The sequence below is a fragment of the Xiphophorus couchianus genome, chromosome 20 (assembly GCF_001444195.1).
Source record: "Xiphophorus couchianus chromosome 20, X_couchianus-1.0, whole genome shotgun sequence".
Classification (NCBI taxonomy): domain Eukaryota; kingdom Metazoa; phylum Chordata; class Actinopteri; order Cyprinodontiformes; family Poeciliidae; genus Xiphophorus; species Xiphophorus couchianus.
In genome coordinates, this window is record NC_040247.1 from 22,290,175 (window position 1) to 22,310,778 (window position 20,604).

General features: G+C 39.3%; 1 protein-coding gene across 5 annotated transcripts in view; it reads left to right on the forward strand.

The window, feature by feature from the left end:
- The window catches only part of plxna1b (plexin A1b), a 247,573-nt gene that overhangs the window by 55,708 nt on the left and 171,261 nt on the right, over positions 1-20,604 (forward strand). For all 5 annotated transcript variants that reach the window (XM_028001974.1, XM_028001972.1, XM_028001976.1 and 2 more), the window contains one exon: positions 8,601-10,036. In XM_028001974.1, the coding sequence (XP_027857775.1) occupies positions 8,855-10,036 (1,182 nt within the window). In that variant the 5' untranslated portion in view covers positions 8,601-8,854. The remainder of the gene's footprint in view (positions 1-8,600; positions 10,037-20,604) is intronic.

Genomic DNA, 20,604 nt, shown 5'->3' on the forward strand with positions numbered 1-20,604 from the left:
TAAGAATAAACCACTAATCTCGGTGTGTTTGTGTGTCTGTGTGCTCCTATTTAAAATGTGGGTTGATTTTAGCTGGTTCCTGGTTCATCAGTGCTTCCGTCTGTCATAGCAACTGGAACCATGGTCTTTGTGTTGTGTGGTTTTTCAACCCTGGCTGAAGAAATCTGGAGGTGGAAATCTGCTTCTGTGTTCACGCCTTAAATTTGGTTTGGGAGATGTGGTATTTAAGTTGGCCGTCTGCGTTGCATTAGAGCTGAGAAGACGCAGAACACGTGAAAAAATACTCCAATTTGAGCTTTTCAGCAGAACAGAAGAAAGAAATAAGGTGATTGTGGTGGGATTATTGGGATAGTTGCAAAGGAGGAGACAAATACAGTCTGTCTGCTCTTCATGTGTTATTTTAATGACAAGGGCTGCATGCCTGGGAGACAGCCTGGGGTGCTCAAGTCAGTGTTCGGCAGCCAAATTAGACACAATGCTCATAAACCATTCGGAGCACAAGGATGGTGGCGTTCACCATCCAGCTCAAACTGCTCAGAGAAGATTCCAAACGGCTGCTGAGTCTGAAGGCACAACGATAAGCTCGGGCACAACAGATGATTGCTTGGTTTGTGTGTTTTTGAAGAGGTGTGGAATTCCACACTGACAATTCCCTCTGATCCAGTTCAGAAGTGCCAGCTGTAAAAACTGGAAAGATAGAATTGATTAAAAGGTATATGCACCTATCTACAACTTTTGTTGATTTTACTTAGGGGTATTGAAGTAAAGAGTGTTGAATTTAAAAGTGTTTATTTTAAAATTTTTGTGTAAACCGTGTGTGTGTTTTTCTCTTCCACTTTTATTTTAAGTCTTTCTAAAGTCTTAAAAGCCAGTAAAGGTGTTCACTGATACAGTGAGCAACTTTACTGTATGGTGTAAAGGTGCCCATAACTTCACACTAAAGACTCTCTGCATCTATGCTGCTGACAACTTAGATTGCCAAAGTGTTTTATATATATATAACACCATTTTGTAGACATAAAGGAGTTTGTTCCATAATTGTTGGGTTGCCAGTTCGAGCCTGCGCTTTGTACAACTGTCATGTCCTTGGGAAAGACAGTTCACCCACATTGCATACTGGTAGTGGTCAGAAAGGCTGGTGGTGCCGGTGTGTGGCAGCCTTGTTTCTGTCAGGCTACTCCAGGGCAGGTTTGGCTACACTCCAGTAGCTCACCACCATCAGCTTGTGGGAGTGTGCGTGGGTGGGAATGACTGATCTTATTGAGTGTCCAGAAAAACTGTATTTAAGTAATTTCATTAAAAAAAAACATAAGATTTATCTCATTTATGTACACCTTTGTTCTGTGCAATTTCACAAATGAAGGTGTAACTTCAAAATGCATGGAGAGTGTGTGGTGTGTATAGTAACTCGGAAGTTATTACATTTTCAGATAATTTTTTCTTTATTGGTGTTGGTCTTAAAATGTATATCCTAATTATCATAAATGTAAATGTAACCTTTCCTTGACTGCTTTGATTAATGCAGTTGGTGGACTGCCATGTCTCGAGAGGTTTACCGGTCAAGACTAAAGAGGGTTGAATCTGAATTCACACCACACGGTTTAGATTTTGATTTGTTAAAAATGTTCAAGTATGCACTTTTTCTGACATAAATTCTGAATAAAATACATTAAGGTTTGTGACATTGTTGTCAAACAAACAAAAAAACTGTCATGACCTCAAATACTGCTGTTTTCGGCACACTGTGGTTTCCAATCTTCATACTGCGCTTTAATCTCTCATAAGTGGTTTTGGATTTATACAAACATGCCTGTGGTAACGACGGGCAATAAAACAATTAAAATATGTTATCCAAGAACAGAAAATGACAATAGCAATAAAAAAGGTGGTAATGTGTGACCCACATTATGTGCTTTTATAAGGGGCAGAAGAGATCTGCATCATTTTGGTTTTGGTTTAAATCTATTTCGTCTCTTAAACAGTACTGCATATTAATTCTGTATATCAACATATTGTGTATTTTTCTTTTACTTATCATCCAGAATGTCCCATAACAATTCAGAAAATTGTGCAGTTCATGGCAACTTTTGAATACACCTCATTCATTAAAAATGTTTTTTTTTTCTTTCAGTTTGTTGTGAACCAGAGGCAGTCTTAGAAACTATATTGTTGATTTGAAACAGTCTTTGTTATTCACTGAAAAGTGCAACACAGAAAAAATATTTAGGAATATTTTGTTTATATCACCTAGCTCTACTTAAGTGACACTTGTTGTGCTTGCATCCTCAGACATCCTCATTATGTCTGAGGATCTAAGAATCCTTAGATCCTCAGACTGAATATATGTACAGCACATGATAATATGACTGAATATCATGTGCTCAAGGAAATAAAGTGCTGTTAATGCATGCGGCGGTCCAATCTGATGTGGTCAAATAAGCCACCAAGCACAGGTGCATTTAAGTGCCACAGACATGCATACAAATGCAGCCATATATTTGTGTAATGCTGTCTGTCTGAATACGTTAGAGGGTAACCACATTTCCTATGGAAATACATGTGTGTGAGTGACTTTATAGTTGCAGTGAAAGAGGAAAGGAACAATTTGTGTGATGTAGTGCCCACAGTCTGTCTCCACTCTTGGAATGGCAGCTGTCACACATCTGTTACCCACACTGCACTCAGGTTTTCAGGGAAGTGGTTGTCCGCGTGATTAATAAGTCTTTAAGCCAACTTGTTAAAAGGCAGTCTTGCAATTTCTATCTTCAGACTAGTTCCGACCTTTTGATACAAGCCCCAACAAAATGAAGATTGGCTGTAAAAATGTGCTATATTTTGCTTTATTGCTCCATGTCTCATGATTCTGTCTTTAGGTAAAAATTAAAACTATATATATCTATATACAGTTTTGTGATTCCATTAATCCAGCTTGTAAAATGGCTGCTGTAAAACTTTTACTCTTGTCAAACATACTTGAACAAAATTAATGTAAAGCAAATCAAAGATGATGATTTGGCCTATTTTCCTCCCTTGCATTAATGGAAGAACTTTGGCAGTGTTTTACAAGGTTCCATCTGTCCCTCTGGGCTGAAACATCTGTCCATTATTAGGGAGAAATCATTACAAACAGTATTCATGCGCTTTGAAGTTTTCCACTAAAGTTGAAGTGGTATTTTTGTATTTTGTATGAGGTATAACATCTCAGAGAAACATTTTCAGCACTTCTAACCCAAGGCACTAGTTTCGTCTTCACAGATGTAAGCCAGGAAGGATGCATGCACTTGTTTCTAGAGCTGTCATAGGAGCTTTTAGTACTACTTATGACGTACTAGTTGGTCTGTTTCTTTAGCAAAGACAGGAAGGAAACAATAGAAGACACCACATAATGGAGTTCTGCTTTACTGCCGTTCAGTTTCTCCATCTGAAAGCTGTCAAGTCTTAATAGATGAATTGAATGCAACCCACTGGTATTTGTTTTTGGCACCTAAAAAGTGCCTGCTAATTTTCTTTTTCTTTTTTCTTTTCAGCACCAAATGTCTCTTTCGCGAATTTCAAGTGACAAAAAAAATAATTACAGTACATGGCTATATTGACCTCAGATAACTCTAGAAATCAAGTGTTTAAAATCTTCTGCCAACCAGCTGGAAAAATGGGCCCTGTATGAACAAATGTCCATGTATGGTGACAGATGGGTTTGGATATTTTTGAGAATATTCCAGTAATTCTCCAGAGAGGAGTGATTAGTTAGTTGCAGTGAGATTTGAGTTTGTGGTTTGGCACAGGCACTTTGTCAACCAGATTGGTTTAGGTGGTTAGGCCTAACTCCTGCTCCTATTGGTCTCAGCCGCATGGACACCCTCTGACTGGGACATATGCCAGACTGGTGGTGTAACCAGCCTGTGCATGACTAACCAACACCTTACCTACCGGCAGAAAGAGTGAAAGAGTACAAACCCAAGTGTATTTAAATTTTTTTTCAAAGCCCAAAAATAAGAAGAAGCCCAATTTATGTCATCTCAACTAGATATGTGTGTCTTCATTTTTGTTTTACATTTACAGCATATCCAGGGATCGTTACCCACTCCTTTGCCTATCCTATCTACCCCTCAGTGCATTGGGGGGGATGGTAATCCATTCTTCCCATATGTTCGATAGTGATGGCGGGATTAGGCAGACCCTGCAAGAGGATTAAGGCTTCAGGGTTTGGGTCCCCTTCTATCTGTCCTCTTCTCTAACCGTCCCACCCCCTCCACCTGCTTCTTGCCGTCTCCTCGTGCCGTTCAGCTCCTCTCCCACCCTTCTCGCGTCTCCCTTTCCTCCCCTGGGCAAATATCCAATCTCTGGAGTGTTTTAGCTGTTGAATAAGGAGGGAGAGGGCAGATCATCATGGAGGTCATTTCTTCTTTAATTTAACACAGTAATGGATATTTCTGCTGCCCGTGTGAATTATTGTTTGTCTTTGTGGGATTTAGTGTTGATATTTCAATGAATGTGACCCAGATTTTGCAATGAAAAGCCTCAGACAGAGAATTTGTCCATGTGTTGTTTTTCTTCCTTACTCATCACCTCTCTCTTTTTCTCTCTTGATATCTTCTTCTTCTCCTCCTTCTTTCCTCCCAGCGTTGAGGGCTGTAATTGATATGCCAACGGCAATAAATCAGCCCGGCTTTACAGTGGGAACGTTATCTGAACGGACAGGTTCAGCCTCTTTGGAGGGGAGGCTGAGAGTGCAAGTTAGCCAGCTCAGCTTCACTAACGGCTTACCTCTTCCTCAGCCTCTGGATTTTTAACAACATGCAACCATCTCGCCTGTCTTTAAAATCAGACGGGGGTGGGAGGAGGAATCCCTTCCCTCCTTTACTTTCAATTTATTTCCCAGTTTCCAATTCCTACTGGAACAGTTTCCTGTCCTGTCAGTTGATAGGATGTGCCAATATTAAATCCAATCATCTCACCCCTTTACAGCCTAGTGTCTCTAATGCTTTCTCCTTAATTGATAAAGGCTTTGGCTCCCCCAATTCGTTGATTCCTCATTCCTGAGGCAGGAGACGGGCTCATGCCCAAATGATTGACATGTTTTCCCCTGATGGAGCCAAATATGATTCGCATCCTTCCTCCAGTGCTCTTCCCAGCATTTCGCTTAAGCTCTGGAGGAAAGTAAAATTGAAGAGGGTTTTCGAGGATAAGTGTGGGGAGAGAAAAGAGGAAAATTTTGAGTGAGAGGAATGTACGCAAGAAGTCGAGTCAAAACCTCCATTTACAATTTAACATTATTCCTGCACAGTATGGAAGGGACAGGAATTTGTTTCACAGATCTTGATTAAAGCATGGCAACCAAAGGTAGAGTGCAGAGTAATAGTTGTATATCCAAACTGTCTCATTAACAAGAGGCTCCATCCATTCATTCCTGTCCTAACCCATCCCTATGGTACCCAATGCTTATAAAAGATGTTCTTTTTCGTTTTGTAAATAAAAGAGGCAGAAAGGACTTGGACCTGGGTAACTGAGTCTGGACTCTTCACAGGCAAAACATGTAGGAAACTTAAGTGTGTGAAGAAGGGGACTGAGGATTGAGGGTGAATGTTCCTCAGGGTCCATTAGTAAGGACATTATCAGCATGATTCCATTTTCCATCCCGTATCCATCATCCCCTCTAACTCTTAAAACGTGTTTCATTATGCCTTATTGCCCAATAGATAAAAGCAGCCACAGACTCCAGATGCAATTTGTCGTTAGATTCACACTCTCTTACATCAAGCTATGCCTGACCTAAATGAAGAGAAATTACAGGAGGGAAATTTTTTTCCCAGGTTCTCTCACGTTCTTTATCGGGCATTAGCTGGCGTTTTCTCTCTGCCTCATTGTGCCTTTGACTCTCTTGGAAATGACAAAGGAAAATGAGGCAGCCGGCCTCCCCACGCGCTGCCACGCTTTAAATTGACATCTGCTCTCATCGCGCAGCGCGACTGTACTGTTGAACAAGAAATTAGTTTTTTTTTTCTGTTTTTTTTTTATAGGCCGGCTCGTCACTTTATTGCATCTGCCTGTGCCAAAGAGGCCATGATCCGCGTCAAGTCGTTTTAATCTCACAGAGTGGAGAGTAGCGGTATATCTGATAATTGCAGCTCAGGCCCTTCTGTCTGCAGTTTTCTTGCTGAAGTGCCTCATTCTGCAGGGCTCCCCTGATGTTTATTTCAAGCAAAGGTGTAGTTGATTTAAAATGCTGTTGACATCCATTTTAGCCACTTTTACAGAGCGTGCCTTCAGCTTTCTACTGCTTTTTTCCCTGTCATCTAGTTTTTCTGTTTCATACCAATGAGTGATTTTCAAGGTGAAGTGTAAGATGACAGAGCCTCTTCCTGAACCTGGCTAGCTTTGTGCCAGCTGAGTGTTGGCTTACTGTTGCATGGACCAACCCTTCTGCTCTCTTCCACTCTCACCTGTTATTTACACTGTGCAGCAGAGTGACTAATGATAATGAGCATTTCAAAGATGGCTCTTACAGAGGTGTTTCGTTGCCTTAGTTATTACCAAACTGCTTCCTCAAAGTTGTCACAAAGTTGTTTATTTTTTTTTATTCAGCAGATTGAGGCCTCTCACCAGACTTTAACAGATCAGCCTTAGATCTGTGTGCTTAATGACTAATAGACAGTTTTCTTTGCTTCGTAAGTTAAGCTAATCAGTCAGTTACAGAACAGTAGCTTTGCTATGCTTTTCTAAGCATTCCTTTGCCTATCCGTCCACTTACTTTTTTCTGTTGTGCCTACAAATCAATTAATCAGAGATCTGAGATTCAGTTTTGACAATGCAGCTGACAAAGATTTTAGGTGGATCAAACAATTTTAAGACTCCAACAGCCTTCATAATATATGTTTCTATGTCCTGTTATTAATTAGTTATATTAAGGCCAGAGACAATGATGAGCAGTAGATGATGTGTAACAAAGAATAGCACAGTTAGCATGTGTGGCATTATAAATTGGATTGATTAGTCTCCTAGAACTGAGGTCTCCAAATGTTTTTGAGTCATTGACCAGCTTGATTTAGCAGAGAGTACATGGTGCAACATTGTTGGCCTGGAGCAAGAAGGCCATAGGTTCTAATCTCAGCCTGAGGTCTTTCTGCATAGTGTTTACAAGTTCTCCTTGTACATCCTTAGGTTCTCTCTGAGTAACTCAGCTTCCTTGCACAGCCCAGTAACATGATGTGTTACTCTAAAGTACCCTGAGTTTTCAATCTGTTTGCACATGGTTGTTTGTTCTGTGTGTGTCTGAATTTCCTTCGTGTGTGTGCTGCATAGAAAGGCCCAACGAGGGACTGGAGTTGTGAATTAGCTTTAGCTATATACTCTTTGTGCATTGCATCAGCTATAGACACTGTACTGTTGCTGTGTTGGACTGCATTTTCCCTGTGAAATAATACAAAGAAAAAATAAAATAAATAAATGAACTGGTGACCTGTCCAGGTTGTACTCCAACTTCAAGGATAAGTGGGTTCAGGTGATGGGGTGAATTAACATTTACAAAATTACATAAAACATAATCACATCTGTCAGCGATTTCTATAATTTCTCTCTAACATTTTGATATCCAGGAAAAAATGTTTGTTGTTACCCTTTTGAAATAGCACATTTTTTTTATCGGCACTGAGTGCTAACAATATGTTGGAGTGCGCCTTGAGTAAACTTTTAAGCAAAATAAATGTTTGCCAAACCCCCACTCTTCAGTTTTCCATTTGAGCTTTGTTGAGCAGAGAAGGGACTACAGTGGATAAGGGAACGGAGCCAGACGCATTACAGCATGGGCAGTTTTCAGACTGACTTTAAGTGTTTAAAGAAAAAAAGAAGAAGAACATTTGCGGAGTTATTGTAAGCACTTAAGATAATATGTATACATTAACGCCATGTTTAAAAGTTTATCACTTCCATAAGTGTGAGACACTGAAAAACACAATAAAACATTTGTCGCAGCAGTGAATAGTAAAACGATTCTATCATTTTTCAATTTGTATATGTACTTAATGTATTGGACTGGATTCTCTCAACCCAGGCAACACTACCAGATTACCCTGCATTGCTATGAAGTTTTGGCTGCTACACAACTCTGATGCCCATTTCTAGCCCATCAGAGCTCCATGGGTAATTACAATATGGAAAAACTTGTTACAGTACAAACCATGACAGGAAAAGCTTTAAGCAGACCAAGCTGTAAATTGCTCGCAGTCAATGCTACAGTCCCCAGTAGCAGTTTTTCCAAGAACAAATCTCTAAAAGCAGCACTGTAACAGTGAAAGTTATGAAATATTACTAGGTTCAATGTTGTGAGACCATAACTCATGGCTATACTTGAATTCTGTGTATAGAGCTTTTAATAATAGACTCCTGGCTCCCTTGCATTTTTGCCCATAATTTACTGCAGACACATTTGCCTTCCAGACCTGATTTGATATTATTTATATTTTACCAAGGCAAATGTCAACCTTGCTCTTTTCTCATTTATCTGTGTAATCTTTGTGATTTTTAAGCCTCTCTTCCTTCTTGATGCCTAATCAATAAGAAATATTTTTTAGACTCTAACATATTTTCTCTGTTTTGCCTTTCAGGTCTGCAACCTTGTGCCTCTTTGGATGATGTTCCTGATGACTGCTCACAGCGTTGAAAACAGGACAGTGGATCAATAGGAGTTTTGTTTCTCCTTCCCTGGTCCTTCTCCCTCCCTCAAGCTCTCCTTTCTCATTCCTTAGTAGCAGAGGAGGCAAAGAATAAAATCCTGACTTGGATCTAAGCAACAAAGATTGTTCTCCTTCTTCCTTTCTCCTCCCCTGCCCCCCAAGCCTCGCCGCTGGACACTTCAGATATGTGTCCTCTTTCTCGGACATTAGCCTTCCCTGGCCAGGGGAACTTGCTTTTCCTGTTGGGGGTTTTACTCCTTATGGTCTCATCCCTCTCTGGAGGTCAACCCCCACCCTTCAAAAGGTTTGCTCCTGCTGACCATTTTCTTACACATCTAGCCATCCACAACAAGACTGGAGAAGTCTATGTGGGAGCTGTCAATTGGATTTTCAAGCTGTCCAGCAACCTGACTAAACTGCGCAGCCACATGACTGGCCCAGTGGTGGACAATGAGAAATGTTACCCTCCACCCAGTGTCCAGTCCTGCCCTCACGACCTGGCCCAAACCCCCAACGTGAACAAGCTGCTCCTGATAGACTACCCACAGAACCGTCTCATCGCCTGTGGCAGCACCTCACAGGGCATCTGCCAGTTCTTGCGTTTGGATGACCTCTTTAAACTTGGCGAGCCTCACCACCGCAAGGAACACTACCTCTCCAGTGTGGCGGAGTCGGGCACAATGTCAGGGGTCATCATAAGCTCCCCTCAAAGTCCTACCAGCAAGTTATTCATTGGAACACCTATTGATGGAAAATCTGAGTACTTTCCTACCTTGTCCAGTCGCAAACTCATGGAGAATGAAGAAAATGCGGACATGTTTAGCTTCGTCTATCAGGATGAGTTTGTCTCCTCTCAGCTTAAGATCCCCTCAGACACTCTGTCCAAGTTCCCTGCCTTTGACATCTATTATGTGTACAGCTTCAGCAGTGAACAGTTTGTCTATTATCTGACAATGCAGCTAGATACCAAACTGACCTCACCTGATGCTAGTGGGGAGCAGTTCTTCACCTCCAAAATTGTTCGCCTCTGCATGGACGACCCAAAGTTTTACTCCTACGTGGAGTTCCCCATTGGCTGCACCAAAGACGGGATAGAGTACCGCCTGGTGCAGGACGCCTTCCTGGCCCGACCAGGCCGGCAGCTGGCCAACTCTTTGGGGATTTCTGAGAATGAAGACATCCTTTTCACGGTTTTCTCTCAGGGTCAGAAAAATCGGGCAAAGCCACCCAAAGAGTCTGCATTGTGCCTGTTCACCCTGAGGAAGATCAAGGAGAAGATTAAGGAACGAATTCAGTCCTGCTACAGGGGAGAAGGGAAACTCTCTTTACCCTGGCTGCTTAACAAGGAGCTCGACTGCATCAACTCGGTTAGCTCACATATTTGCTTTAACACATTTTGTTGACTACATTTGGCTTGAGATTTTGTTCTGACAATCCAGATAAAATTATTAGCACTGATAAACACAGATGTAGTAATTTAAGCCAATTTAAGCAATGAGAACAAATTGCTATTCTTGACGCTAAATCTGATTTGCAGTTGTGGAATATTAACAGTCTCTGGCTGTCTATCTCCTGCTGTTTCCCTTACTTTTTCTATTCTTTTTTTTCCCCTCTGTCCCCCAACAAACTCTTATAGTGTTGATTCACTCAGACAGGGGACATCATTAGCCCAGTCCCCTGGATTTGTGAACTGTCACTCAGAAGGAGCACCCAGGCACATCCACACTCCTGCGCTCAGCATGATTCAGTGCTCTGCAGTGTTAGATCCTGGGATATAGTGCAACTTAGACTTGTTTTTCACCAACTAAGCCTCAAATCATGGCCTTGCATGCATTACAAAAACGCTGCTTAAACAGACACATACTAGCAACTTTACAACACTGCAGGGGAACAGATATACCTTTTAGACCTCTCATTTATAAAAAAAAGTGTTTTAAAGTGTTTCCTATAAGTCAACATATTTCTGATTTCAGACGTTGTTATAACATGAAATGCACACAAAGCATTCAGCTTGTGTTGCATCTAATGGAATAGGATAATTTAGAGGAATGGGAATGTTTGCCTTTGTTAGTCTTCATTAGCATAAGGGTACAGATTTGTGATAAGTAACGAGAATTTCTGGAAGTGCTGCTTTTCATCTCCTTTACCTTTCTCTTGCTACGTTCTGTAGAATTACTGGAGATGGTGGTTTTTTCCTCTCTTTTTGTTGCTTTAATTTTCAGTTCCTAGTTTATAAGACTGTCTATGTTAAGGCTGTAAAACAGAGGATCTCATTTATTTTCATTTGATTAAACTGAACTGTTGGTGCACATTGCTGGATGACCTAGTTCTATGTCACACGGGTCAACTAACCTCACTATTTAGATATTCAAAGATCAGAATCATGTCTACTTTCTGGTTTTTGTAAAACGTTTTCTTTTTAATGGTCATTTTACCCATTTCTGATTTCGTAAGAATGATGTAAAGCTATAAGAACAGTATTGAAAGCATTTTCTTCTAATCTTGCTGCCATTAGTGTTAAATATTTTACATATGAAATACTTACAAGTTGACCAATTCTTGCCTTTATTTAACACAAAGGAATACATTTAATATTGAACAATTCTCAGGCCACATGTTCTTACCAAATTTAGATGTGAAAGTCGAGCTTGATTTGGAAATTTCATCAAACCCTAATAAATCCTCGATCACATGCAGATCTATAGATATTTTATTGGATTTTCTTTCACTTCAAAAATTTCCTTGTTCACACATACCATGCCACCAAGATAACATTTAATGCTTTTACTGCTGCAACCTTCATGTTTTCTCCCTGCCACAGAATCATTGATCCATTTACTCATAAATTCACTGATATGCCTCACTCCATCCCTCCTTTATTCCTCCAATCCCGTTCTGTACGGCTTGTTACCATGGTTTCTGTGCTTTTGGTGAGGATTACGTCCACCAATAATTTGTCACTCAGACAACCTCTTAAAACCTGCTGTCCCTTGAAAACCGTCATCAATGACAATGTAATGGCTTCACAAAAGAGCTGACTAGCTGACCCCAAGACCAGCAGCAAGACCTAGGAGGTCAGCGTCAGGTTAATGATGTCTGCTCCAATGCCCCTTAAAACTGACCTAATTTCAGCTGCCCTAAACAGGCCTAGACCTCAGCTCCACAAAAGCTTGATTCCGAGATCTTTTTTCAGTATGGAAACAGGGACTGTGTGAAATAACTTAACCAGCCAACAGTAAAACAGAGACAATGGAACGAAACATCAAGATAACCAATCAGAGGAGATCTAATTATCCCATAATTTATTAAGGCAGAAACAGTCACATACTAGCTAATATAACCTGGTGAAAAAGCAACACTTTACATAATTCAGTAATGCATTAAATCTGGTTGTGTGGTCGAGTTGCTTCGTCTTTTAAAAATAAGTCTGAGTATAACATCTCTTTCTTTTAAACGCAGTTGTAAAATCTGATTATTTTTGCTATAATTATATTTCAGCTATCACTACAGTATATTTATAAAGGTCCTACAAGAATAAATAATTAAAATGGTTAAGAGAGCATAAGTTGAATTTGAATAAATTACTACTTACAGATGTTTGAATTTCCTCCACAGATTTAATTAATCTTCATTACCTTGGTAATAACACTCTGAAAAGCTGTGTGCACTGAGTTCAGCTTAACTGTGAATGCTTTTAGATGTTAGATGGGAAAACAACCTAAGCCAGAAGCACTACAGTGTTAGGAACTTATATGATCTCCAATGAAAGATCACTAATGACAGAGTATGTAGAGTGTACTTTCTGTATACCTTATGAAGTCATTCCTGCTGTCTAGTAATATTATGTTCCTGGCATGACTAAATGAAATGTACAGCTGCAGTTTCTTAAATTTAAGACATGTAGTAAAGTTCAGATTGCTGTTGAATAAATGTAAAATGGTGGTCAAACTACTCCCATTAGTACTTCGTATTGGGGGCAGAGGTGACGTCACACTGTGTGCCAGAAAAAAAGTTGCTGTAAAACATGGTTTTAGTTTTTACTGTTTTTAAACAAAGACAAAATTATTTTTAGGTCAGAATTTTAAGAAATGCTTTTAGTGTAATAAGTTACATGCTTAGCAGCACACTTGGTATTAGCAGCTGCCAACATCAGTTTTATTATATATATGTTAGTGAATGCATACCCTTATCAGAACTCTCAGAAAAACCTGCAAACATTTCTATATCCAGTCCTGTTCCACAACAGACATGTCGAAAACTGAAAGGATAAAACCAGTAAATTTTGCTTCTTCTCTATTTAGTGTTTCCAGTATCTTCTGAAGTCGTCTCTTCCTCAGTTGGCTCCTTTTCTCATTTTGATGAAACAAGGTCCCAGGAGAATTCACTGCCTTTGGAAAGCTAAACAGATTATTTGGTAAATAGTTGAAAACTGTTAAGGAATTGGCACCCTCTAGTTTTGTTGTAGAAGCATGACTAAACGGTCAACAAAGTAAGGTAGAAAATACAATTTTCTTATGGTTAGCTTTTTGCAGATTTTGCTTTCTCTGGCTTCATTTGTAAAATACCCCACAAGTACTTAAAATAGTTACGTTTTCACTCTTTATGTATCTTTTGCATAGAAGAGTGAAAGTCTGGTAGTTGTTTCCTAATTAAAAAAACAAAAGAGAACTTTTGAGTTTCCAAGCTGACAATAAGGTTTCCAGCACATGCTTTGATGCATGTCTAATATTTAGTCGAGTCACCATCAACTACACTTTGGTTCTGAAGAGACTTTTAGAGAATCATAGGATGTGTTGATTTGGACCCCCTATCACAACCTCCTGTGTTACTGAACATGTGCACTGCAATGGATTTAGGGGAATTTTTAGATGGAGTTATATTTTTTATATATTTACTTTTGAATACTTTAGTGTTAGTCTTATGCAAAAACAGTTTGAGCATAAAGAAAAAACCAACATAAAAATCTAATATTTACACCACCGTTGTGGTGTAAACTCTTGAAATTTTACACTATTGCATGAAACGGAGTCCCAATAGTTCCCGCTGAACAACCTGAGCAATTGAAATGCAGTCTTAGCAGTGTGGGAAACACTCCTTAATGCTGAGGGTGAATGTTCTCAGGTTGACCCTGCCATGGTACAGAGCTGAGGGCAAGGCAGGGCTGGTTTGTGGGTGGTGGGCTGGACAGGCATGGACAGCTGTTAACCACAGAGCCATGATTGATCACCAAGAGCACCATCAGCCTCCCGTGTGAAGCTTAGATCAGCGTTGGATCATCATTTCTTGCCTGTGGCCATCATCAAGCTGGTGTGTTTTACTGTCGCATTTGCACGTCATCTGTTTTTGGTAAACACAAATCTTCAGGCGCATTAGATGCAGGTCTGGTAAAATATGTTTTCCTTGACAAAGCGTTGACGCTCACTGCATAGCGTTTAGCACCTCAGCTCTGCTACCAGGCTATATTTGTCTCCTGTTTGTGTGCAGTGCAGTGTTGGGGTGTTTGTGTGTTTGTGTAGGTCTTGTTTTGTCCCTGAGCTTTATTAGTGAACCCCTGACCTTCTCCCCAGTTTGAGAGTGGATCAATACAAACCATTTCCACAAAAGGAGAATGAGAGGGTGGAGGCGAGTCGCTAAGTTAGGAGTGAGCGAGGAGGAGAGATGACTGAAAATATGGGAGGGAGTGCTATGGGAAGGGAAGCAGGAGAGAAGAATCTGTGTAGAGGTGAGAGCATGAAAGGATGAACAGGAATGTTGCAGAAACGAAACAAGGGAGGCAGCCTGAACCAAAAGGAGAGAGAGGTGCAAGATGTAGGTGGAGATAAAAATGAAAGAACCAGAGGGAGTCCGAACCAGAGGAAGAGTTGGATGCCAAAGAAACCCGCATAAGAGAGTAGAGAAATTTGAAGTAAGGAGATAAGGATGTGAGGAAAACGAAGTGAAAAATGCAAGTGATCTTTTGGAGGCAACTAAAGAAAAACCCCAAAATCAGTTTGTGTTGAATTAAGTTGGTTATGTATTTGTCAGCAATGAGGCTCAATATTTAAGTGTAGAAATCTCTGATTTGTAATTATGAGCAAGGAATTTTAATGTAATTGTACAGGGGCTTTAAGAGTGTGGCATGGCAAACAGAGTGATGACCAGAGGTGACGTCACACAGTGTGTATGAGAGAGACAGCTGTGTCTATTACGCAGCTGTGCAGTTCATTAGGATTTCACTGTTATTTCAAAACAAAGTGATTAGAAAGTTAATATTCAGTTCTGATCGAAATTGGTGTAATTTTGATCAGTCAAGCTCTGTGTAGAAATAAGCTACGCAGAGCTTATTTCTCTGTGTAGCTCTGTTTTACACAATCAGTCTAAGGCCTCAGAGATTGATATATGGGTATTCAAACTGAACTGACTCATTATCAGTTTTGGCCACTGTCCCACACCGTTTTCAGTGAGTAATGAAATTACACATGGTAAATGTAATCAGTCGTCTTTTAAAACATAAACACAGAATTTAATATTTCATATTTGAAACTTACTGGGAAATAATAAACACAGCACAGTAATCAGAATCATATCATAGTTTGACATTTATGTATTGACCATATATAACCCACACGTTTTGGATTTACCAAATTAGATCTGCTCTTCTGAGCCAACACTCTCAGCCCACTGGATCTTCTGGCTACTCTCAGTGTTACCACACTGCTGAATCACAGACTCTATGAAACATATACAGTAATTGATTAATTGGGGGGTTTACACTCGGAAAAATGGATAGAGAAGATGGGCTTAATGAAAAATGAAGTCACGTTTCTCGTGATTTGGTTTGTTTCAGTCGGAGCTGGTTAACTTTGGATGCAATGTCAGATTTTTCACCATTTTGAGCTAAATTAAATTTAGAAATTAGTGGAAAGACTGATTATCTCTTCTTTGATTCAGATGTTTTTTTCTTTTATTTTGGGTTCTGCACAAATATATAAAAACAACAAAAAAAAGCTAAACCATAGCCAAACAAGGAGGGAAAACTGGGGAAATAACAGAGATGGACACAAGAAATTAGGAATTAATGAAATGGACTAAGAGAAAAAGCTTTGCAGTGGAGGAAAAGAGGAAACAATAAACAGCCAAGGAGGGAGCAGCAAGCCTTTTACAGCCAGTGTGCTCAGGAAGGAGAGAGGCAATGATTCACCGGCTGAGGGGAGAGCAGGGCCAGAGTGATGGCCTCAGAACTTTTTTTCACTGCCGCTGCCAAGAACAGCTTGAGAAAAGGGTGGATGACAGAAAGAGGGAAAGGAGAGAAGGAGAGCGTGATTGAACACTGACTGCCGCACGAATAATATCGGTGTCCCTCACCTGGCCAGCGCTCTGTCCTCTTCAGCCATATGTCTCGCCGTCATGTCAACCCTCAGAGTGTGTGTCGGAGCCCCTTTGACAGGGTGTGTGTGTTTCCAATGTAGGTGCCATACTAATGAGGGCTCTGAAGCACACATCTTTGTGTGTCTGTGAAATATTCTGGGTTGAGGCAGTCATAAAGCCTCTTTGCTCTGGGGCTTACTTTGTAGAAAATACATTTTTTACTCTTTAAGTGGTGTTTAATTTGGTAATGAAAAGTAACAAAAGACTTTTTTTATCAAGTTGTAAAAAGTTAAAGAAAAGTGTATCTAAATGAATCATTCTGTTGTTCCTTATTCTTGGTGAATTTACATTTTTCGTCTGAATGACTAAAGACGTCATGCAGACTGTCAAAATCCAGAGCTACCAATCACTTTCAGACCCCAATTGTAATATGTTCTAATGTCATGCTGACAGTAAGGCATTGTGCAGCTGGTCTTTCCCTCCTATGGCAGTTAATATATTCCCCGTTCTCATGGGAAGTGCCACTCTTTGCCATTTTTCTTCTTGTTCCAACGGATTACTCAAACTGTCACAGTGTTTTCTCTTGATTACAAGATGGATGGGAGAGAGCTGAACTTTGGCACAAGTCAGGGCATCAATCAGAGAATCAATCCTAGGAAACCAGTCGGTTTTAAGTAAACGTCTTTTAAGGCCTCGTGGACCAGCTGTTGTCTGGCCAGCGGTGTCAAAGGTGAGATTTTGAAACTAAACCTGAAATCAATAGTTAGGTTGTCTGTTTCTGTTTAAGATTAGATTTACTCATTAGTTTAGTGTCACATGCTATTTAAAATCTTATTTCTGCAATGATATTGTGACACGGCTTGTTAGATAATATGCCAAATACTTTTTAAAGAACTATTATTTTAAGAATACCATAAATTTAAGGCTTTGAAAGTGGAGATGTTTAGCTTATTTCACATGGACGGTGAGAAACAGAAAGTACATTTACAAGAAAAAAAAAAGATTCAACACTAAAAACTAAAACTGAAACTGTTATTTTCAAACACAATAAATCTTTAAAATCTGCATCTAAGTTTAATTTTACTTTATTTTGAACCAGTGTCATTCTGTCACTGAGGATGGGCAATTACTAAAGTTTATTGTCCTAGGAGAGTGTTATTGTCATAATTAATGAAGTTTGTAAGCCCCAAAAATAAAGGATAACCTTGTAAATGCTGCTTTTTCCACTTTCGGTTCCATAGGAACATTAATAAATATTATTTTTGAATAAATGATTATGTGGAGTTGTTTTATTCAGTATCCCTTTTGGTAAGGGCCTTGAATTAGATTAGCTTTACTTTCATGTGTGTTCTTAGGACTTTAATTGTCCAAGAACACACATGAGATATAGTCATAACCATGGAGTCTATTCACAAAAAAGACCACGTTGAATTTCTAAGACATTTGTGATGCTCATTATTTCTATAAATACCACAAAATATTGTGATAAAATTCTAAGTCCATATTGCCCAACACTTAATGGCACCAAATAACGTACCAACTGGTCTGTAACTATAGAGATTATTAAAACCTTTTAAGAACCTGGCAATATTGAAAGATTTACTTAATCTGTAGTCATAAATTTAAGCCATGAATATGTGAAGTAAAATTTCTTCTGTAAAGGCCACAGCTCCAGTTAAACCACAAGTTTTTCTTCAGTTTTGTTTTAGTTTGAGTTGCTTAGAAAAGCTGAGTTGAAAGCAAATTATCACATCTGAATCTGGTCTCTGCTTGCAGCGAAATGGAAGACGCAAACACTGAAAGACATTCAAGTTGTAGCTGTCAAAAGTTTTCTAGAGGGCTTTCTGTACTTTGACATTTTTATTGAGGAACTTGTTTTAAAAAATTGCAAGTTAAAGTAGTATTTATTTTCTTGAAACGCATTGTGTTCTGTATTAAAAAGGGACAAAGAAACAAGTTGAGGTCGCTTTGGACATCTGGATTACCATTTCACAGCTAAGGCAAGTTGGAATTGACTGTGAGACCATCTTCTAACCCGATTAAATCCATCATTAAGGTTATCGTGTAATGAGTGTTACACTCTTGTGGTCTTTTGTAAGACACCATCTCATTTCTGTGGACCTAATCTAAAAGGATGTGGCAGCAAATGTGTTTAAGTAATTAAACCTGATTAATTGAGCCAGAGTTGATGAAGAGATAATTGACAGACTAAATGAGTCTGGCAGGGAGACGTCAGTGGAGCGCCAACCTTTAAAAGTTATTTCAAACTAATGAGCTTGGATCATTTAATATCTGCCAATGTGATAGTTTTAAAGTAAGGAAAGAAATTCTGTGTTTCAGAAAGGATTTTTTTTTTCTGCTGATCTTGTCACATTTGAATATCCTTCTCATTCTGTCATTACAAAACAATAGGAAACCTTTGGAAAAGACCCCATACAGATTGTGAGAGCTGCTTATTTTATTTTGACCTCTCTCGCTCTCTGAAGAGTGTTTAGCTCCACAAATTAGCAGCTATAGCACAACTCTAATGATACTAATCGTCAGGGTAATTATGTATTGATCGGTACTGTGTGTGGGTGGCGTGCTGCATGCATCATTATCAGATGTAATCAGCAAGTGAGGGGAAGTGATGTGCGTGTATTGCACGTGCTGGTGGTTTCTTTTTGAGCTGTTTTTATGTGGCTACAAATGTGCAGTTTGGAGATTTATGCAACGCTTTCTTTCCATAATAATCTTAAATTCATAATGTTAATCTTAAGTTCAGAATGTTCAATCATCTGCTCTGCCATATTTCATCTTGTTTAAACATTTGTTGCTGCTTGGACTCCATTTTTACCCTGCTTGAAACGGAGCTGCTCTGTTAGAGGTTAACTACTTTGCTTGAGGGCACTATTTAGTCCTCCTCTGGTTTCTAATTGATGCTGAGCTGTTGCAAATATTAATTTTACAATAATTGCTAGGATTTGTATGCATTTAGAAGGCATTGTTTCTTTCTTGCACAAACTGCATGCACTAGGCATGACATCTTTCAAAAACATCCGCACTCCTGAAAACTTTAATAACTTCTTTTTATGCACTACAACAATAAATCTCATTGAATTTGTTGGAGGTTTCATGGGGCAAAGTAGAGCAGTGATGGAAATGGAAAATTATGCAGATATTTTTTTTAACTAGACAAAAATCTTGTGTGCATTTGTACTCGGGGCCCCATTTACTGTGAGGAGACACTTGGATAACCATCATTAGATGTGTACATCTAGAACCACACCCCTAAAGAATTTGAGCTGCAAGTGTAGCAGAAGGTGATTCTAATCAGGGGGTAAATACAAATATGAACCACATGTTCGGTTTATCATATGTAAAAACTGTTTAAAACCATGAGTAATTTCCCCTCCACATCTCAATTTACCCACTAACTTCATGTGGGTTAAGCACATAAATTTCCATTAAAAATGCTGAAGGTTGTGGTTGTGACATGAAAAAATAAAGAATGTAAAAGGTTCAAGGGATATTAATCCTTGTGCAATGCACTGCAATATTTCTATATCTCTCCATCAATTGTGACCTAAATACGTGGTGACAGATTTTGCAACCACTGCTCTGAAAACAAGCCAACTTCTCAAGATTTCCAAGGTCTGCATGTAGAGCATTCAGCACTGAACTTACCCCACTGCACCCAGGTTCAAATTTATTTTTTATCACTTTTTGCTAGTCAACAGATCAGTCCTATTCACATGTTGATGTGAGAAATATTTTTTTCAACTGCAGATGAATTCTTCGCTACAAGCGAACATGGCAAATGCAAATGCAATGTTGTTGCAGTTTAGACAACAAAATAATCTCTTTTCTTATTTAAAATAGTATTAATTGTGGCCATTTTCTTTATACGATGAATTGTCAGAATAATGGACAGAATAAAAGTAGTAGTTACTTAATGGGTTAGTGGGTGCAACATGCATATGTATATGCATGTTGTTTGTTATCTTCACTCATTTTGAACTTTCACTTCCTGATATTTCCCACACACATTCAAATGATGATGCTTGTGAAAGTATGATGGTGCACAAGTGCTTGCAGAAAGGCACACACAGATGAACTACAATTGTAACCGTAATGTCCTGTCCACTCAATTTATCAGGCAGCTTTTCATGTTAGTATTTATTTCCCTGAGCTGTTATTTAAAGGGACACATGGCACCCGTGAGATGGAACAGGCTGTCCAGTTTATTTGCATGATGCTGAATGAGTGTTTTGTATATTTTTTCATTTCTTTTCCTCCCACCTTATTAGCTGTAATCAAGAGCAGTGTGTCCTATCAGGATCTTCTATATAGTACTATTGTACTTTGCTGTTTCCGTATGTTTAACTGACACTAGGTGTCACATTGACAAATCCCAGTAGAGTATTGGGTGATGTCTGCCCAGGCATATCTATGTGACTCCTAATGTTAAAGAAGTGGCAATAACAGGGAAATGATTATTCAATCAGTTCCTTCAGCGCACTTCAGCCTCCCCACATGTGCAATCAGTCAGGGTTACTGTGTGCACACACGTGTTTGGTACCGCAGGAATGACGATATATCAGAGCTT